This window comes from Halichoeres trimaculatus, unplaced genomic scaffold (assembly GCF_033239565.1).
Source record: "Halichoeres trimaculatus isolate MK-OKI-2021-1 unplaced genomic scaffold, fHalTri1.1 fHalTri1_scaffold_20, whole genome shotgun sequence".
NCBI classification, from domain to species: Eukaryota; Metazoa; Chordata; class Actinopteri; order Labriformes; family Labridae; genus Halichoeres; species Halichoeres trimaculatus.
In genome coordinates, this window is record NW_027437198.1 from 10,524,776 (window position 1) to 10,542,645 (window position 17,870).

Here is a 17,870-nt window from a genome sequence, read left to right on the forward strand (position 1 = left end):
TTTCCAAACATTGTGCCAACACTGTGCACACTCATCTGTCCAGAGCCAATGGTGCATGCACAGTTTGAAACTGAGCCGATAATTCAGCCAAAGTTAACAATCAGATACCATCAGTGAGTGCAGACGTCAAATATTTGTGTGATCGAACCCTTCATTCATTCATCTGTGTAATGAGCTGATGACAGTCTCCTCTCCAGGGTCTGCAACACATTGAAGTTTCAGTGTTAAAAAACTATTTGTCTTACTGAAAGTAACATATAGAGGAGTAAAAGTGTTTGATATTAATAAAAAACAACTAAACTGAGGGTCCAGAAAAGCTTGAAGCCGTTGATGCCCACAGGATGTCTTGACAAACTTTTCCCAGAAGCTGCTCGTCCCTCTCCTCCGGTCATTCCTCCTCAGAAAACAAACACTTTGTCACAGCCCATGTTTGCATGCTGAAACACACTTGTGTGAAACTGAGCGTGTATTTTGGCTCACTAAGGCTGTTTCCACGGCAATGTCATTGTTATTTCATATCAAACATCAGGTTGAGCTGTTGGGTTATAAATCTTCCTGCGTGTCTCGGTTTGCTGGCAGACATATTCCCCTGAATTTAAGTGACACAAGGACCTGGAAACTGCAGATATGGGTGAGTAGGAATTTCCTGATGGAGTTGCAGTGAGACACAGATTTTGAGCAGTTTGACCTCTCCTAAAGAGAAACTTGATTGATGGTTGTATGAGCAGGTTTGCTGAGCTGGCTGAGGCAGGAGGAACAGCTGAAGAAGATGGTTTTAGTTGTTGTTTTCATCGCCCTGTTTCTGGATCACATGCTGCTGTCTGTGGTCGGTACGTTTTCTCTCAAACCAAAGGTGTAAGAGAACAATTCAGAGACATATATCCAGTTTTTTGTCTAAATTCATGTAAAAAAAAAAAAAAAAAAAAAACATAAGTCAGATTTTCCTGACAAGTCAGCCAAATGTTCTGTTTTTAGATATTTGAAGCCAAAAATAAGGCCTTGGATGTTTGTAATCAGAAAAAAATTACGTTGGAAGAAGAAAAATCCACGTCTGATTTATTCAAGTAAAGATTAAAAAGTACTTTTTTTTCTCTTATAAAAAAGGCACCAGGCATCATTTTTGTTGGTAATATCTCGAAATAAGGTATTTTTCTGTACTAGCCACAGGAAATTTAGATATCTTATCATCCTTTTACAAAACTGCATGAGAAAATTAAAACCTAACACTTAAGACTTCTCCTGGATAATTCTTAGTTTAATCAGACTTCAAACATTAGTTTGATATTATGGTTCATTTTATCCACAGTTCCCATCCTTCCCAGTTACTTGTACAGAGCCGAGCAGGATGAATTCCTTTCTTCAGGGAACAGCTCAGAGTCCTCCGTCACTCCTCCGATCAGAGACAGATCAGGGGTTTCTACCCCGGCGTTTTCTGCAGATTTGTCTCAGAATTCCTCAGAATCAAACTGCTCTGAAGCCGGGGCCGAGCTGGATGAAGTCAACATTAAAGTGGGGCTGTTGTTGGCCTCCAAGTCCACCGTCCAGCTCTTCATGAACCCCTTTGTTGGGCCGCTCACTGACAGGTGGGTGAATCAGTCACAATGCAATCTTTATCTCCCTAAATGGACGATGCACTGCAAAAAACTGAACCTGAGCACATGTTCTTACTATAAAGAGACTGTGAGGACTGTCTGTTTGAAGTGGATTACAGTGACAGCTTTTGCCCAGAGTCACTCACACACTGTTGTGAAGATGTGACTCTTGACAAGGCGTGTTTGTGTTGGAAATCAGGTCTCCTTTAAACAGGACTTTTCTTTGTTCAACCCCAGGTATTTATAAAGCCTCTATTAACTATTGTAGCATCCGCAAAAGAGATCCTGAGACTTAGTCCTTGTTTTGATGTTAACAGTTAATTAACATTTAGCTCTGTATTTAATTCTTAGATGAGCGCCTCCTACAACTCTTTAAAGGTCCCATATCCTGCTCCTTTTCTGCAGTTTAATATGGATCATTTATGTCTTCATGAAATGGTAGTAACATGTTTTGGTCCAAAAAGCCAATAAATCAAGCACAGCAGCATTGTTTCCAGGCTCTCATAGCCCCTCTGTTCAGAACGCTCTGATTTAGTGGGCGTGACCTTCATATGTAAACGACCGACCACTGATACCCCCCTGCCCTTCAACGTCACTGAGAGCGGTGCCACAAGCTCCAAGTGCACAATGTTTAGAAAACAGCAAAGCTCGTTTACCGTAACATTGCAGGCTAAAACAACAGGCTAACTGCAGCTAAAGTTAGCATCCTGAAGCTAACACAGAGACAGGGGGGACACTGAGGAAAAGCTCTTACATCTGCTCCACAGCACACAGCATTTAAAATACTCACATTTCCAGGGTCTGGATTCTGGACCAGTCTATTCTCCAGCCCTCTGTTTTACTGTCCAAAGTTGGAAAAGCAGTCAGCCATGAAGTGACTAGCACACACATGCACAGTTTTACTGAGTGTAGCTGGCACATTTCCTTGATAAATGAACTCTAGAAACTTAGTCTTGTCTTCTTTCGAGGTGGGAAGCTTGTGCATGGAACTATGTGGCTGTTTACAGCCAAAAATAAAGCAGTGATGGCAGTGATGGCTGCTGGAGCAGCAGCGGGGAGGGGGTTCAGGAGTTTCTGCTCCGGTAGAACAATCAGGTCAGACTTGCTCCTGATTGGTCAAAAAAGGGAATTGCTGACATCGGCAAATCTTCCAAACAGCTCGTTTTAGGTCAGGATTTTACATTCACAAGCTCTACTAAGTACAGGTTTTGTCATTAAATATCACATTTTGTGGGCTGGGAGGAAAGACAAAAACGGGAGTCTCCCACAGTTACGTGGTGCTGCGGTGTGAAACTTGACAACAAGCAAACTTTGTCAGTTTGTACCGTTGTTTAGTAGTCGGCTATATTTAGTGCTACTCACAGCCCGGTGCTTTGAGACATGGCGTGTAATGTAAGTAAAGCTGGTTATGTCCCGCCAGTCATCTACCAATCAGAGCTAACGTAACCTCACTCTTCATTTTATTGATAGACTCTCAAGTTAGAACAGACCACTGCAGAATAACTGCTGACAGTGGGTTGGAATGAACATTATCACAAACAGTTTAGCCTTTTAGCCTTTGGCTCATGGTTTAGTCTTTAGCTTGTGCTCTATCACTCTCCCATTTCGCTTTCTCCTTCTCTGCTGTCCTTTTTTCCTCCCGTCAGCCTGCGTGGTGTTGTCATAGAGACTTCAACGTGCTGGAAATAAATTCCAACCCAACCCAAGAGGAAAGCTGAGAAATAGCTCTTAGGAATAACTTCTATTGGCACTGATAATCTAATTTCAAAATGTGGATTACAATCAGGCTTCTATCTATAAGGGAGACTTTTTCAAGATCATGAAAGTCCTTACAGTCTCTTTGAATTGACTATGTGTGAGACAAATTTACCTGAAAGTCCAAAAAAGTCTTATTTTTAGATATTAAAGACAAAAATGACACCCAAATTGCTCATAACTAAAAACACTTTCTCTTTTACGTGTGAATCTGTGTTGTACAGGATTGGATATCACATCCCGATGTGTGCAGGTTTCTGCATCATCACTTTGTCAACCACCTGTAAGTATCGTCCACCTTAATGAATGATCAAAAGAATTAAACAAAAACAAATTTAATCCAGTTAATGAGGTTACATGGTTTGTGTGGGTCAAACTGAACAACAGTGGTTTTTAAAGTCGGCATTCACTGGTCTCAGGCACGAACATGAGAGAAACTGCATCACAGGCTTGGTTGAGGGAGAGTACAGTTTTCACAGAAACAGTACAGTGATCGAGGTTTTAGGTTATTTTTGTCTCACCCAGTACCACTCTCATAAAGAGAATCATCATTTGCATCTGGCTTTGTGACTTTGGTCTGAAAACTCCTTCGATATCTTGGCTGTGCATTTAGGGTCGTTGTCACACTGAAAGTGGACCGCCGCCCCAGTCTGAGGTCAAAAGCGCTCTGGAGCAGGTTTTCCTCCAGGATGTCTCTGCAAATTGTTGCATTCATCTTTCCCTCAATCCTGACTAGTCTCCCAGTTCCTGCCGCTGAAAAAACATCCCCACAGCGTGATGCTGACACCACCATGCTTCACTGTGGGGATGGTATGGTCCAGGTGATGAGCGGTGCCTGGTTTCCTCCAAACATGACGCCTGGCATTCACGCCAAAGAGATCTATCTTTGTCCAATCAGAGCAGAGAATTTTTCTTTTACATGGTTGGAGAGTGAAAGAAAATTGCTGGATTGCTGCACAGATGGTTGTCCTTCTGGAAGGTTCCCCTCTCTCTGCAGGGTTTTTGGTCACCTCCCTGAAAAAGGCCCCTCTCCCTGGCAATCCTGTCTCGGAGGTCTACAAACATTTTCTTTGACTTTATGCTTGGTTTGTGCTCTGACCTGCACTGTCACCTGTGGGACCTTATATAAACAGGCGCTGCCTTTCCAAATCAGGTTTGATCACCTGAATTTAACACAGGTGGACTGCATGAAGCTGTATGATCAGTGGAAACTGGCTTTACCCGAGCACAACTTTGAGCTTTGTGGAAAAGGCTGTGAATACTTATGTAAAGGTGATTTCTTAGTTTTTCAGTTTTGCAAAAAAATTCAAAAACACATTTTTCCCCACATCGTCATTGTGGGATGTTGTGTGTAGACTTTTGAGGGGAAAAAATGAATGTATTTCATTGTGGAATGAGGATGTAACATGAAATGTGGGAAAAGTGAAGGGGTGTGAGAACTGTACAGACACAGTAAACAGAATCATCTGTGAAACCTGAACTCGTGTGTGGTTACCACTGCCACAGTGATGACATTGAATTATTTGATACAATAGACACTTCACTCTTTATTTGCGTGGCTGATCAAATCTTTGTCTGTGTTGTCTGGAAGTGTTTGCTTTTTCATCGAGCTTCATCTTACTGCTGCTGGCCCGAGCAGTGCAGGGTGTTGGAGGATCCTGTTTGTCTGTGGCAGGTAATACAAACTTATATTTAACACTTTACAACACAAACATTTGTCAGTCAAATACTGAAGAAAAATGAACAGGTGGTTTAAGTGGAGCTATGAGTCACATCTTGAATGCCCGTCAGTGTTGAAACTGTGATTTGTGTTGTGCAGGAATGACGATGTTAGCAGATATGTTCAAAGATGAGGAGGAGAGGGGACGAGCGATCGGGATCTCCTTCACTGGTTTGTCTTTAGGACTGATGGGTGTGTATGAATAAATGAAATATCTTTTCAAAAGCTGATTTTTTTCCCGCTTTGGCTCACTTGGCCTTCTCCTCTCCCTGCAGCCGGAGCTCCTTTCGGCAGTGTGATGTATCAGTTTGTGGGGAAGATGAGTCCATTCCTGGTCCTGGCTGTCATCGCCGTGCTGGGTGGAGGTGATCTGAAAAGTTGCACATGAAATCAAACACTCAGGAGGTTGTTCTCACATCGCACTGACCTGTTTCTCTGTCTTCTGCAGGTTTACACAGCCTCATCTTTCAACCCTCACGGGTGCATGCTCAGGTAAAGCTCTTTGATCAGTTTACTGCAGTGAAATCATCAAAAGTTGAAGCTGTATAAATGGAAAAAATGAGCAAAAAATAAATCCAAATCCCAGCTGAAAAAAAAAATGAATGTATGGCTTCTATACTAATAAATGATTAAAAAAGCTCACCTTTGGCTTCCACACAATAAATCACTGTAATATGAAAATATAAAAATCTGCTTAAGTATTTGAAACTATTGAAACTTTTTAAAACAAGACAAATAAATAAATAAACAAGCCCAGACCAAAGAAACTTCTTTAATTTCACCTGGTAAATAAACGCTCATTAAGTTAGTTTTAATAGTTCTATTCTTGCATCTAATTCATAGATTCACTGAAGAAAATAATTTTTGAATGCTTTTTTAATTAATTAAAAATTTGCATCTTGGTTAGCAATATTTATGATTAAAGCTGACAGATAAAATACAAGAAACGTACAAAGAAGAGAGAGCTGCTGCAAAAAGCAGCCATAGCCAACAGGGCGGCACCTAGCAATGGAGTTGAAGTAAAGTAAATGAGTCGATCAAACAGTTCTTCTCATATGTCATCACATCCTGTGTCTAAAATTTGTCCTGCTCCTCTACAGACAGAGAAAGGGACTCCCCTGCTGACTCTCCTGAAGGATCCATACATACTCATCGCTGCAGGTTTGTTGAGAACATGAGTCTGGTACACGACTGAACAGAAGAGATAAAGTTGAATACTCTCTGTGACTGTTTTCCAGGAGCTATCTGTTTCCCAACTCTGGTCATCGCTGTGATAGAGTCTGCTCTGCCCATCTGGATGATGAGGAGCATGTGTGCAAGCAAATGGCAACTAGGTATAGATAAAAACAACTGCACATGCTTACAAACTTCTCCTGTCTTTCCCCTTTTTATAAAAAAACACTCAACTACCATTTATCTACACGTGTTAGGTATCGTCTTCCTGCCAGACAGCGTTTCCTACCTCATAGCATCAAACATCTTTGGTTACCTGTCTCAGAAACACAACGGGAGGTGAGCTCACACGGTGGAAAACAGACTTTTTACTCCAGTTTGAGACGTTTTTCTACCAGTTTGACCAGTTTGTCATCTTTTCTCACAGTTGGCTCTGTGCCTGTATTGGGATGATTGTGGTGGGAATAACCACGATATCTGTAAGCTCTCTGGATTAAATACACTCTGATGATTTAACAAGCTGAATCTACAAGATAAGTGAAGATGAAGATTCAAAACTGAAGAAAGGACTAAATATGAAATTGCACATTTATCCCTTTTTTTCAGTTTAGATTTTCCAAGAACTTCTATGATTTGCTCATTCTGAACACATTTATTGGATTTTCAGTTGGTAAGTTGTGTTTCATTTCATTTTCAGCTAATTTTTTTTGTAAATAGGCTCATTTGATGCTTTTTACTTGATCCTAAATGATATGGAGGCAGATGTTTTGTCTAATGTATCCTGAGATGTTTTGAGTCCTGGAGGTAGTTATCGTGTATATTTCTTGTTTTGAGTGTATTTGTATTTGTGTCTGTTGTAATTGTGTAACTGTACTGCTGCCTGTGTTGGCCAGATCACTCTTGAAAAAGAGATTTTTGATCCAAACGAGCCTCACCCTGGTTAAACATTGAGTAAATACGATAAAAAAAATAAATTTAAAACAAGGCAAGAAAATCACAGAGAGCGCAGACCTCCGCCTAGCATATTATGATCGTCACCAACACTTCAGTCCTACTTTAATGTTATACTCCCTTTCAGCAGACTGTCTGCTACAATTTGGTGTTAGTTGCAGGTTTGTATGTTAATTTGTTTCCTGACTGTGTTGAAAATTATGATGACCCAGTACATATTTCATATTCCAGATCTTAGTATCCAGAATATTGCCAGGATCTGGATCGTACTTTGACATCTGTCAGAAATTATGGTGACCTTGTCTTGTATTGTTTTGCAAAGCAATCCGACCATTTATGGTGGAGTTATATACACGTGTTGAAAACAACCCAATCGCACAATGATAAAGAATCCTTTAAATAAATCCTGGATCCAGACGGTGATCCAGATCACCTCCAAAAGTTAAACACTTCTTCTTTATCCCATTTTGAACATTTCCTGAAAATTTCATCAAGATCTGTTTGTTACTTTTTGAGGAGGTAAAAATGTAATGTTGTTTTGTTTATGTCAGGTGCTGTGGACTCCTCGGTGATGCCCCTCATGGGTAACTTGGTAGACCTGAGACATCTGCCGGTATATGGCTCTGTTTATGCCATCGCTGATGTCGCATTATGCATCGGATTCTCTGTGGGTGAGCTTCTTTAAGTTACCATCAATTTCATATTTCCATAGTTTTCATTTTACAAAAGAAACTCATAAGGTAATCGTTCCCTTTTTAAGGTTTATACTAAAGGCTCTGTGTAACTTATTATTTACACTGAAGCTGAGACTCACCAGAAACAGTGGAGATACACTATGAAATGTAGCTTTTGCTTTGCAGACATACATAGAGCAAATTATGCAGCTGCATCTTCGGTTACTGATTACAACTGTCAATATGTTCTGTGACTGAAACCTGCTTCGATATAAAATTTTAGCCAAGTTGATGGCAGAGCATCAAACCATAAGTGTGCGATGTTTAGGTCTTTTCTTTTACTTCTTTATCCTTGGATGTAATGAACCCTCATGCTTCCATCCAAAGGTCCAGCTGCCAGCGGCCCCTTAGTGGCATCTATTGGCTTCCCCTCACTCATGGCCATAGTGGGGGCAGTGAATATCGTCTTCGCTCCACTCTGTGTCTTCCTGCTCAAACCATCTCAACAACAGGAGCGACTGGTAAGAGGGAACATTAAAAAAATATCTGACGCATATTTTCATTATTTTTCATATGCACAATTTTTGGCCTTTTTGCTTATCATTGACATGCTGAAAGATTTCAACTAACTGTGCCAAAAACTTTTCTAAACACTGCTCTTATGTCACGAGAAGAAGCATTAGGTCTATCCAATTACAAAATTAACCTTTCCCTCTCATCGAATAATAGAACAACGCCTCAAATACACCAGATTCATCTGCAGTTCAGCTCCGTTCTGTTGAGGAGGAGTTGAGGAGTTCCCCCACTTCCTACTAATCGACAAGTCTCTGTTCATTCATGTTGGGATGTAAAACCTAAAACCTGTTGACTCCTGGTCTGGCTCTGTTCATTTTATCTGTTTGTCGTCATATTCAAGCTGAATACAAACTGGTTTTGACACAGTCTGTTTTATTTTGAAAGTCACTGGGTGTTTTTAGTTAGATTGTAGTCACCACTTCCTGTCCTGCTCAATCTTCCCTACACTGAATTTATGTGTCACAGCTCCGCATCTGGCAAAAATAGGATGACTGTGTATTACCTGTGACCAGCCATGGAGCCAGACCACTAGGAAACCCACCTGATCCGTTGTCATAACGGAGACGGACTGGAGATGAAGCTGGTGTACCTCAGCCATAACAAAAAGCTGATTTGTTGTCAGTGTCTGACACTTCAGAGTACTGTCAGAAATGTACACATCTGTCCACACCAACAGTTTTATTTTCTAATATTATGGGGAAAACAGAAGCCTACTTGAGGTTTGCTACAGAAAGACCAGAAACCACATACACACCAAGCCAGAAAAAAACCCAACAGACTTTTACAGCATTAAAAACATATTTACTGTCCACCTCAAAAAACAGCTTGGGTCTGCATATCTTTTCTTGATTGATATACACTGTAAGGGGGTGAATTTCTCTCTAACGCAGCAGTTTAGAAGATATTAGGATCAGGAGTTTGTCCAGTCAGAGGCACAGCTCTTGTGACTGACAGCTCTGGCGGCCTATAACTGTTAGCGTGGAGGCTCAAAGCCCGCCTCCTGAGTCAGCGTTTCCAATATGGTCCCCACCAATGACAAGCTGTTTTCCAAACCACCTACTACACACTACATGTGAATGTATTGTGTAGTAGGCACAACATACTACCTACTGCTTTTGCTCATAGTATGTAGTCTGACTGTTCTGTTGGGTCTGTTATGTAGTATACTACTCTGGTTTTGAGTTTTTGAAAGCAGAGCTACAGCTGATGTTTGTTTTATCTTTTCTTTTTACCTTTATTAAAAAAATACAAAACAGACTATTAGTAGATCATGACATATCAGTAATTTTGTTAATCATACCACTGCAGAAACATGATATTTGATATCTTATCTTACACCAAAAGTTATATCGTTTTTTTTTTTTAAATAATCAGAAAGGGATTGACTTTTTATTCTTACAGTTGATGGAAAAAACACTTCCATTTAATCCACGTATGGTTATAAAAAAAGGTAATTATTGGTTCGTATGGGCTTTAGTAAATTTGTGAATTAAACTCATCACTTAACCTTTATCTCAAATATTGTCTTACATTAGTGTTGTTGTATTGTAGTTTTAGTGCTGACTCATTCCAGTAGATGGCAGCATTCACAGAAACATGCCACCGCACGCATTGACAAACAGCGTTAGCGCTGTGCATTGTGGGAAACAGTATGCCAGGTAGACTGGTTCGTTGCATACTGAGAAATTTTCCTGGATCAGTAGGACATCCGAGGATTTTTAGTACACTGCAGATTTTTTAAGTTTTTGCATACTGACTACTACATACTGAATTTCAGCCAAAACAGTAGGCACTGCTAGTGTAGAAGGTGGTATGGAAAACAGCCAAAGTCTTCATCACTCTGTTCAGGAACAGACGAGTGACGTCATGGGGACTATGTCCAAATATCATACGATCTGTGGGATAACACCACTCATCCTCAGCTACAACATTAATTAACTATAACTTGTTTCCTTTACATCACTCAATCAACAAAGAAATCTGTCTTGATCAATGAATCTAAATGTGAAAACTTCAAATAACACCAGTTTCTTTTGTTTCAGCTAATATCCAAAGGTAACTAAGGAAACTCAGACAGAGAATTTGACTGTGGAGTCTTTTCACTGGATAAAACAAACTGGTCAGACTGGGAGTGGACTCCTGTGACTCATTCTTCTTCACTAATCTGTGTGTGAATTAAAAAGGCATAATCCTGTCCCATTGTGGACTTTTCTTTGGACATATGATTCTGCTCACATCCATAAGCATCTGTTGTGTTTTTTTCCCACGCAGACATGAATAAATATCATTGCTAGGGGAGAGTTCAAACTTGTTGTCGTCTGTTTTTGCATGTCACATTACTGCTGCTGTATAAGACTCCTCCCCATCAGCAGCAGTTTAATGATGTCTCAACCTCCTTAAAAGGATTTTTTTTGTAGTTGTGTTCAAGGCAACAACGTGTTTTTATATTGCTATTTATCTAAGAAGAAGCTCAGGGGCCTGTACTGCGAAGCTGGATTAAGTCATCCAGGATAACTCTGCGACAACTCGCTGAACTTCACCGGATCTCCGTCATCTAGATCTGCTGTACTACGAAGCTCGTTATCAACTGGATAAGTGAGCTGGGATCTGTGCGCGCACACATAACATGGGCGTGGTTAGCGGCCCTAGAGCATTTTCCACTATGGAGAAGAGAGCAGCCTACCCACTGAGCAATAGACATCTATTAGACGTCTAGTTATTTTTTAGACCTAATTTCAACCATCTAGATATTGTCTGTTTTTAGACAGAATTTACACCTTGCACTTAAATCAATTATTTTACAACCCTTTAAAAAACAACAACTTTAAGGGGCATGACTGATCTACTAATACTGAACTAAATTAATTATAGTAGCTGTTGAGCGATAAACAGTATAGTATAAATATAGACGAGAATTAGACGTCTAATTCTCTACTGCATTTCAACGTCTAGATACAGACTGAATCTAGACAACTGAATTTAATCCATCATTCAAAAGCTGTTTATTCAAAACAATAACTGCATTTTGCAGAACAGGGCCCTGTTCTACGAAGCAGGATTACTGCCTAGCGAGGTAGCTTTGAGGATAGGTTTCGGATTCCCTGTTCTACGACACGGGATCACTCCTCAGCGAGGCGAGTCTCCATGGCAACATACACTGAACGGCTAACCTGCTCCGGGGCAGGTTAGGTTCCAGATTGAACTCGCGGACTATTAAAACCCCGCCCACTGACCAATGAGCCCTCACGAAAAAATGGCTTGTCCGTTCTTAGAGGATCCTGTGGACATCGGAGCCCGACCCACTCTCTTTTTCGGATGACCACCTTTATGAAAGTTACCGGTTTTCCAGGGAGGGGTTGGTAGTTCATGACACTTTCTACAGGTAGTTAAAGGGAATGAAGAACTCTCATTGCCGTAATAAGATCTTTAATGCCAACACTTCTGTTCCATCACAATATTGTGACAGGAATTCATGTAGGGCTCATGTGGGCTACATATCTCACAAAAAATGTAAACACGGTAGGAATGAGCAAATGAATAAATTCATCTAAGAAATAAATTAGGTATGGTGCATGCTACAGTAAAAGTGCATGTTGAACAGTGCTATTTCAGGATGATAATGGCACTCAGCAGTTTTCTGCCAGCACTCCTTCCGTGCTTTAGCAGCGGCGACGGTGTTGCTTTTAACGTTAATTACACGTTTCAGCTCGTCATACTTCCTCATGATCACCTCCTGCTCCTCCTGTGTGAAGTATGCGGTCCTTCTCTCTCCGGCCTGCTCTGATGCTCCAGACTGCTCCATGTTCGTGATTTAAGGCTCTGCCTTAAATGCGTGCACGCTGGATCCACTTATGAGGTTGATAACCAGCATCGTAAAACCGTGTAGCGAGACCGCCGGCTACCACGCTCAGTTCAGCGAGGTAGCTCCAAGGCTATCTCGCTAGGCTGAACTTGCTTCGTAGAACAGGGCCCTGGGGCCTGTTCTACGAAGCTGGATTAGCTCTTAGAGAGATAACTTTCTGGATAAGTTTCCGATTTTCCGAACTACCAATGTGGATCTCTTTTTATCCAGACACGTTGCCCCTGTAACTGATGCTGAACGCCAAACCTGGTCCGGAGCAGGTTAAGTTCCAGGATAAGAGCTCACGGGGTGTGACAGACCGCCCGCTGACCAATCGGTTCTCTCGGGCGCGCATTAAAGACCGCTCAGTCACCAATTTGCTCTGGCGCCAGACCACCCCCTGTCATTTTGGACCAACATTTTTTCTTATGGGCTGTGAACAAACAATATCTTACTGATCATCATAACTGAGACATTGTCAGGGAAAAGTAGAAATGTGTGCAAATGGAATCTTTCATGAAATGAAATGAAATTAAAAATACTTTACTAAACCCAAAGAGAAATTCAGGAAATTCATACTGACCACTTTGAAGGATGTTTTTAAATTAATTTTTATTTGCTTCCATGTCATTTTTCCCCCACTGCTATGCATCTGCAATACAAATTGCTTATAATCAGCATTTTCCTTGCGATTTGTAGGAATAGAATAGAATAGAATAGAATAGAAAATACTTTATTTATCCCCGAGGGGAAATTCAGGAGTCACTGCAGCATTTAAGAAAACAAAAGTAAGAAAGAGTATAGAAAGTGCAAAAATGTCCATAAGAAATTAGATGACGACATCCCGTCCACCACTCGTCCACCACTCTCCAGCCCAGCCAGTCTCCACCTCCACAGGGTCCAGGACTGAGCCTCCCCAGCAGTCTGTACAGTCTCTGTCTCCTGGATCCTGTCTGCTCACAGCAGGCGAAGCTCCTCCGATGTGTCGCGGCGTCTGATGTCTGCTCCGTCAGCCACGTCCGTGAACAGCATGATGCCGCTGGATTAGCACAGCTAGCTCATCCATCCCCCGGAGCGAGATCCCACGTTCCCAACAACGATGGATGGAAGGACAGGACCACGTCGTCACCTCCCAGCTCACATCCGAGAACCAGCACGTCGTCCTCACCTCCTCCTCCTCTGCTCGAGGGAAATAATCAAGCCCTACACTAGTTAGCATTTACATGCTACAGGCTGCTAACAGCTAATTTCGCATGTAAACAATGCAGCCATAGTTACATGTAGGATCTCCAGACAAACACAGGAGAAAAGTAGTAAAAAATACCGCCGAAGCCACAAAAAGTTTGGTGTCCGTGACCGACAATGAACCATACAAAGTGATGATCCACTCCAAATACAAAGATGACGAAAAAGAGACGAAAAAATTACAAGAAACGGACAAAGACGAGAGAGCTGCAGCAACAGGCAGCTACTTGGGTAGCGCCTAGCGTTGCTAATGATGGTGCTAAAAGTGGACTCTTTCTAATTATGAGGTCGGATATGATGCTGATCACACACACACACTGACTGACAACATGAATGAATAAGGACCTAACTGCCTGTCGTCACGTAATGAGATAGGTCTATTAATATCAGCATTTTGGAAATTTACGCATTCATTCGGTGATTTGCAATCTGCAAATGTTTGAGATAAAGAAAGAAAAGTAAAGAAAGAAAGAAACTTTCTGAAATGTGCAGAAAGCTGTGTATACAACTTTTGTAACTGATAGATATCACCAGGTTAGGGCCATATCTAGTGCTAGGGTTAGAGTGTTGTTTCTGTAACAGATGTTTGTCAGCTGCGGCTTCAACGGAAAACTTTGGTTTACAAAACTCCGATCGTCTCAATAATATGGTTTAAACCAATTACAGCTTCACTAAATGACTGAATGAATTGATGACCTTTGAAAGACTTTTAAAAACAGACTGTTGAGGATTTCATTCTATTTAATATTCAAGCTGTTTAGGTTTTACCTTCACAGCTTAGAAAATCAGAGATACTTTCCCATCCAGGCCCAAAGTTCATCACTGCAAAGAAAATAAAAGATACAGGTGCCAAACATTAAACTGGGTTCTACAAAGGATTACGCAAAGTTAGATAACCCAAAGGCATAATGTGGCCACGCTCTTCTCTCATGTGCGGTTGTTTGTCTTTTGGATTAAGTTTCAATGAACACAAAGACTGTGTACACAGCAGTTTACACTTTGGTTTATATGTTTGCGGTGTTCAACATTACTTCCCCCGAAGGTCGAGGCCCCTGGGCTTTCTTCTTATTTGAAAAAGACGAGTTTGCTGGCTTCAAACAGCTGATATGAGTGAATCAGTCTCTGTGCAACACTCCTCTGCTGCTGCAGGGGTCCCACAGGGATCTGATGTGGAGGGTTTTTTTTTACCTGAACACGATGAGCCACCTCCTTACGAGGAAGTGCTCACCCTCACCTGTACGGTCTTACATCACATTCCTGTCATACCACATGAAATTACAATGAAAGCACACAATGCTGATGGCAGAGAAAAAAACTGTACCAGAAGTAATAACACAAAGACAGAACATAAACAAGAAAAGTCATCAGTGAATGAAGTATGAGAGGTTCCTTTGTTCTCATGACATCCTGCAGACGCTGTGAAAACACAGAGCCATGACTAACACCCTGCTGTGTGCAGAGGTTTGTTTATATTTGTAGTTTTTTTGTTGCAGCCAAGAGTCATTTGCTCATAGATAGACAAGGTAAACAGTGGGTTATTGTTCCAAACAAATGGCGTGTTAATGTCTGGTTAGACAGATGGTAGAGATGGGAAAGGTACACATCCAGGAACCCTAACTCTAAATATTGGATTATAATCCCAGCGCAGAGTGGAAATGGGTATGACATAAAGTCTAATTGTCGAGTTATGACTCGATCTTTTCAAGTCGTAGATCAATAATTCTTACCTGTAGAATTGTTGTATCATAAAAGGTCAAGAATACATCTGAAACATTCCTACAAAAAATACTACTGCAGTGCCTTGTGGGATTTGTTTTATCTTTCAGTGTTCATATAATCAGTGCTTTTGGGGAATGTTTCCTCTGACAAATATGTCTCTGGTCTCACACCAAACCCCAGGAGAAACTTAAAGTGTTTGCCAAAAATGTTACAACACCTAACAGATCTGAAAGTTTTAACCTTTTCTTTTTATTATTTGCCTCCAAAGCCTGATCATGAGACATGCAGATGGTTGCTAAGAGCACAACAAATATCAGATGGATTGAGTCTTTCTGTTTTTATCTACTTTGACCTCTAATGTTTGGTTTGTCTACCTTTGGCAGCGGTTTCAGCAGCATGTCTCTGACACAGTGTCGATATAATTCCTGAGAGCGTCAACACCGATGCAACTCAAGACAATGCCTTTGAATGTTCAACAGATATGTCCACATGACTTTACAACTGGACCAAATTTAGAAAGAGCATCATGATATTATTAGATATATTTGAATTATTTTTGGGGTAATTTAACGGCCGATTAAATAAAAACAACTGAAACCTTTTAAATATGCTGTACACCACTGGATGTTAGGATGCAAACTGTGCTGCATCTTCACTTTATATGAATGTCATGGATGTTTTAGAATAAGGAGCAAGACAGCAAACTTTTCCCCAAGGAACGGTGTTCAAATACACAAACTAGCAGCACGAGGACATTTGTTGAGTGTATCACCTGTGAGATCTGTGAATATCACACTGCAGAAAGTCCATCTTTTTAAAGCTGTGGCCCAGCGGAAGTATTATAACTTTGAAGAAGAGTGTGGACACTTGGAGCTGAAGTTCTTCCAGGTCAGACTTTAAATATTGAAATAAGAAGTTGTGTTTGCTTTGCACACAATGATAAGGAGGAGTCAGCATCAGCCTGACTGTGTCCACTAACTTTAAGGCACAAACTGGATGGAGTCACTTCCATGAGATGCAGGCCTTCCTGGGAGTTTATCAAAACCTCTGCAGATGATCCAGAATGCAGCAGCATATCTGGTGTCTGGTCCAAAACAGCTGTCACCCCATGTTAATTCGTCTTCACTGGCTTCCAGTGGCAGCTCCAATCAAATTCAATTAAAGTTCTTCTTCTAGCTTATAAAACAGTGACAAGAATAGATCCTGCCTACGTGGCGTCTCTTATCCAGGTCTACACTCCTTCTAACCTGCTACGCTCTGTGTATGAAAAAGCCCAGCATCGCTCTAAATCTCCAGCCTGACCCTTTTCCTCTGTTGATGCCAAATAGCAGGATAAATTTCAGGATAAACCCCATCCGCAGAGTCCCTTTCTACTTTAAAGAGAAGTCTGAAGACTGAACTGTTCAGGGAACACTTTGACACTTGATCTGACCCTTCTCCTCTTTGTCCTCAGAGGAAGAATGAACCAGAAGGTCTCAGACTCAGCTCTTAGTTAATATTTAGCACTGACTATTGAATGTTGTTGAAGTTGAAAGCATATTGTTGATGTTGATTTTAGTTGTGGTTAGCCGTAGCTACACTTTTACTTTGCCAAGGGGGTTATGTTTTTGGGAGAGTTTGTTTGTTTGTCTGTGAACAACATTACTGAAAAAAGTAATGAACGGATCTTGATGAAATTTTCAGGAAATGTTCAAAATGGGATAAAGAAGAAGTGGTTAAACTTTGGAGGTGATCTGGATCACTTCCAAGCATAGACTCTATATAAAGTTTTTAAAGTTTGACCACAGCCCATGTGGAATGACTGGAAAGCCAGATTTTTTTAACCTATACTGCAGCCAGCCACCAGGGGGAGCAGCTTTGTGGAGACCTCACTTTGAGCCGAGCAAGATGATGTCCATTTTTTTCACAGTCCATGCTTCCAAAGGACTTTTTAAAAGGATTTTTTATCATTGTGAGATAGGGCTGTTTTCGACATATGTGTATATAACTCCATGATAAATGGTCGGATTGCTTTGCAAATTAATACAAGACAAGGTCACCATAATTTCTGACGATGTAAAAATACGATCCAGATCCTGGCAATATTCTGGATACTAAGACCCAGAATATGAAATATGTACTGGGTCATCATAATTTTCAACACTGTCATGAAACAAATTATCGTACAAACCTGCAACTAACACCAAATTGTAGCAGACAGTCTGCTGAAAGGAAGTATAACATTAAAGTAGGACTAAAGTGTTGGTGACAGTGACAGTATGCTTGGTGGAGGTCTGTGCTCTCTGAGTGCTTTTCTAGTTCAAGGTGGAAAGACAAAAAAAGACAAAAAACAAAAAACAACATTGCACCTCTTCTGGCACTAGGTGGCAGCACCTTTGGCCAAATAAGTTGCTGCACTTTTTCGCAGTCACTAAGGTTTTTCTCTCCTGTCTAAGTTCTTGCTTGTGTTGTACATCGCTTTGGACAAAGGGTCTGGTATTTGAATTGTTGAATTGTAGATGTTTGCCAATAAAAGCACTAGCTTTCACTCACTCCATCATTATCTAATGGATAGTTTGTTTTGTTTTTTTCAAATCCTCTTTGATCTACAACCTTACATAAACTGTGTTTTGCTAAACAGCCTT

General features: G+C 40.9%; 1 protein-coding gene across 1 annotated transcript; it reads left to right on the plus strand.

The window, feature by feature from the left end:
- The first annotated feature begins 627 nt into the window (after nucleotides 1–627).
- LOC141809354 (synaptic vesicular amine transporter-like) lies at nucleotides 628–16,738 on the plus strand. Its single transcript, XM_074696342.1, has 17 exons — nucleotides 628–631; nucleotides 729–830; nucleotides 1,307–1,583; nucleotides 3,572–3,630; nucleotides 4,939–5,022; nucleotides 5,167–5,259; nucleotides 5,343–5,432; nucleotides 5,516–5,559; nucleotides 6,168–6,228; nucleotides 6,306–6,401; nucleotides 6,498–6,579; nucleotides 6,668–6,719; nucleotides 6,847–6,910; nucleotides 7,743–7,862; nucleotides 8,253–8,386; nucleotides 16,048–16,134; nucleotides 16,700–16,738. Exons 1-17 carry the CDS (start codon nucleotides 628–630, stop codon nucleotides 16,736–16,738), a joined length of 1,488 nt encoding a protein of 495 aa, XP_074552443.1.
- The last annotated feature ends 1,132 nt before the right edge of the window (nucleotides 16,739–17,870 follow it).

Coding starts and splice junctions, on each gene's coding strand:
- LOC141809354 (XM_074696342.1), top strand. Junction 3,631..4,938: donor CATCACTTTGTCAACCACCT/GTAAGTATCGTC, acceptor GTTGTCTGGAAG/TGTTTGCTTTTTCATCGAGC. Junction 5,560..6,167: donor CCTCACGGGTGCATGCTCAG/GTAAAGCTCTTT, acceptor GCTCCTCTACAG/ACAGAGAAAGGGACTCCCCT.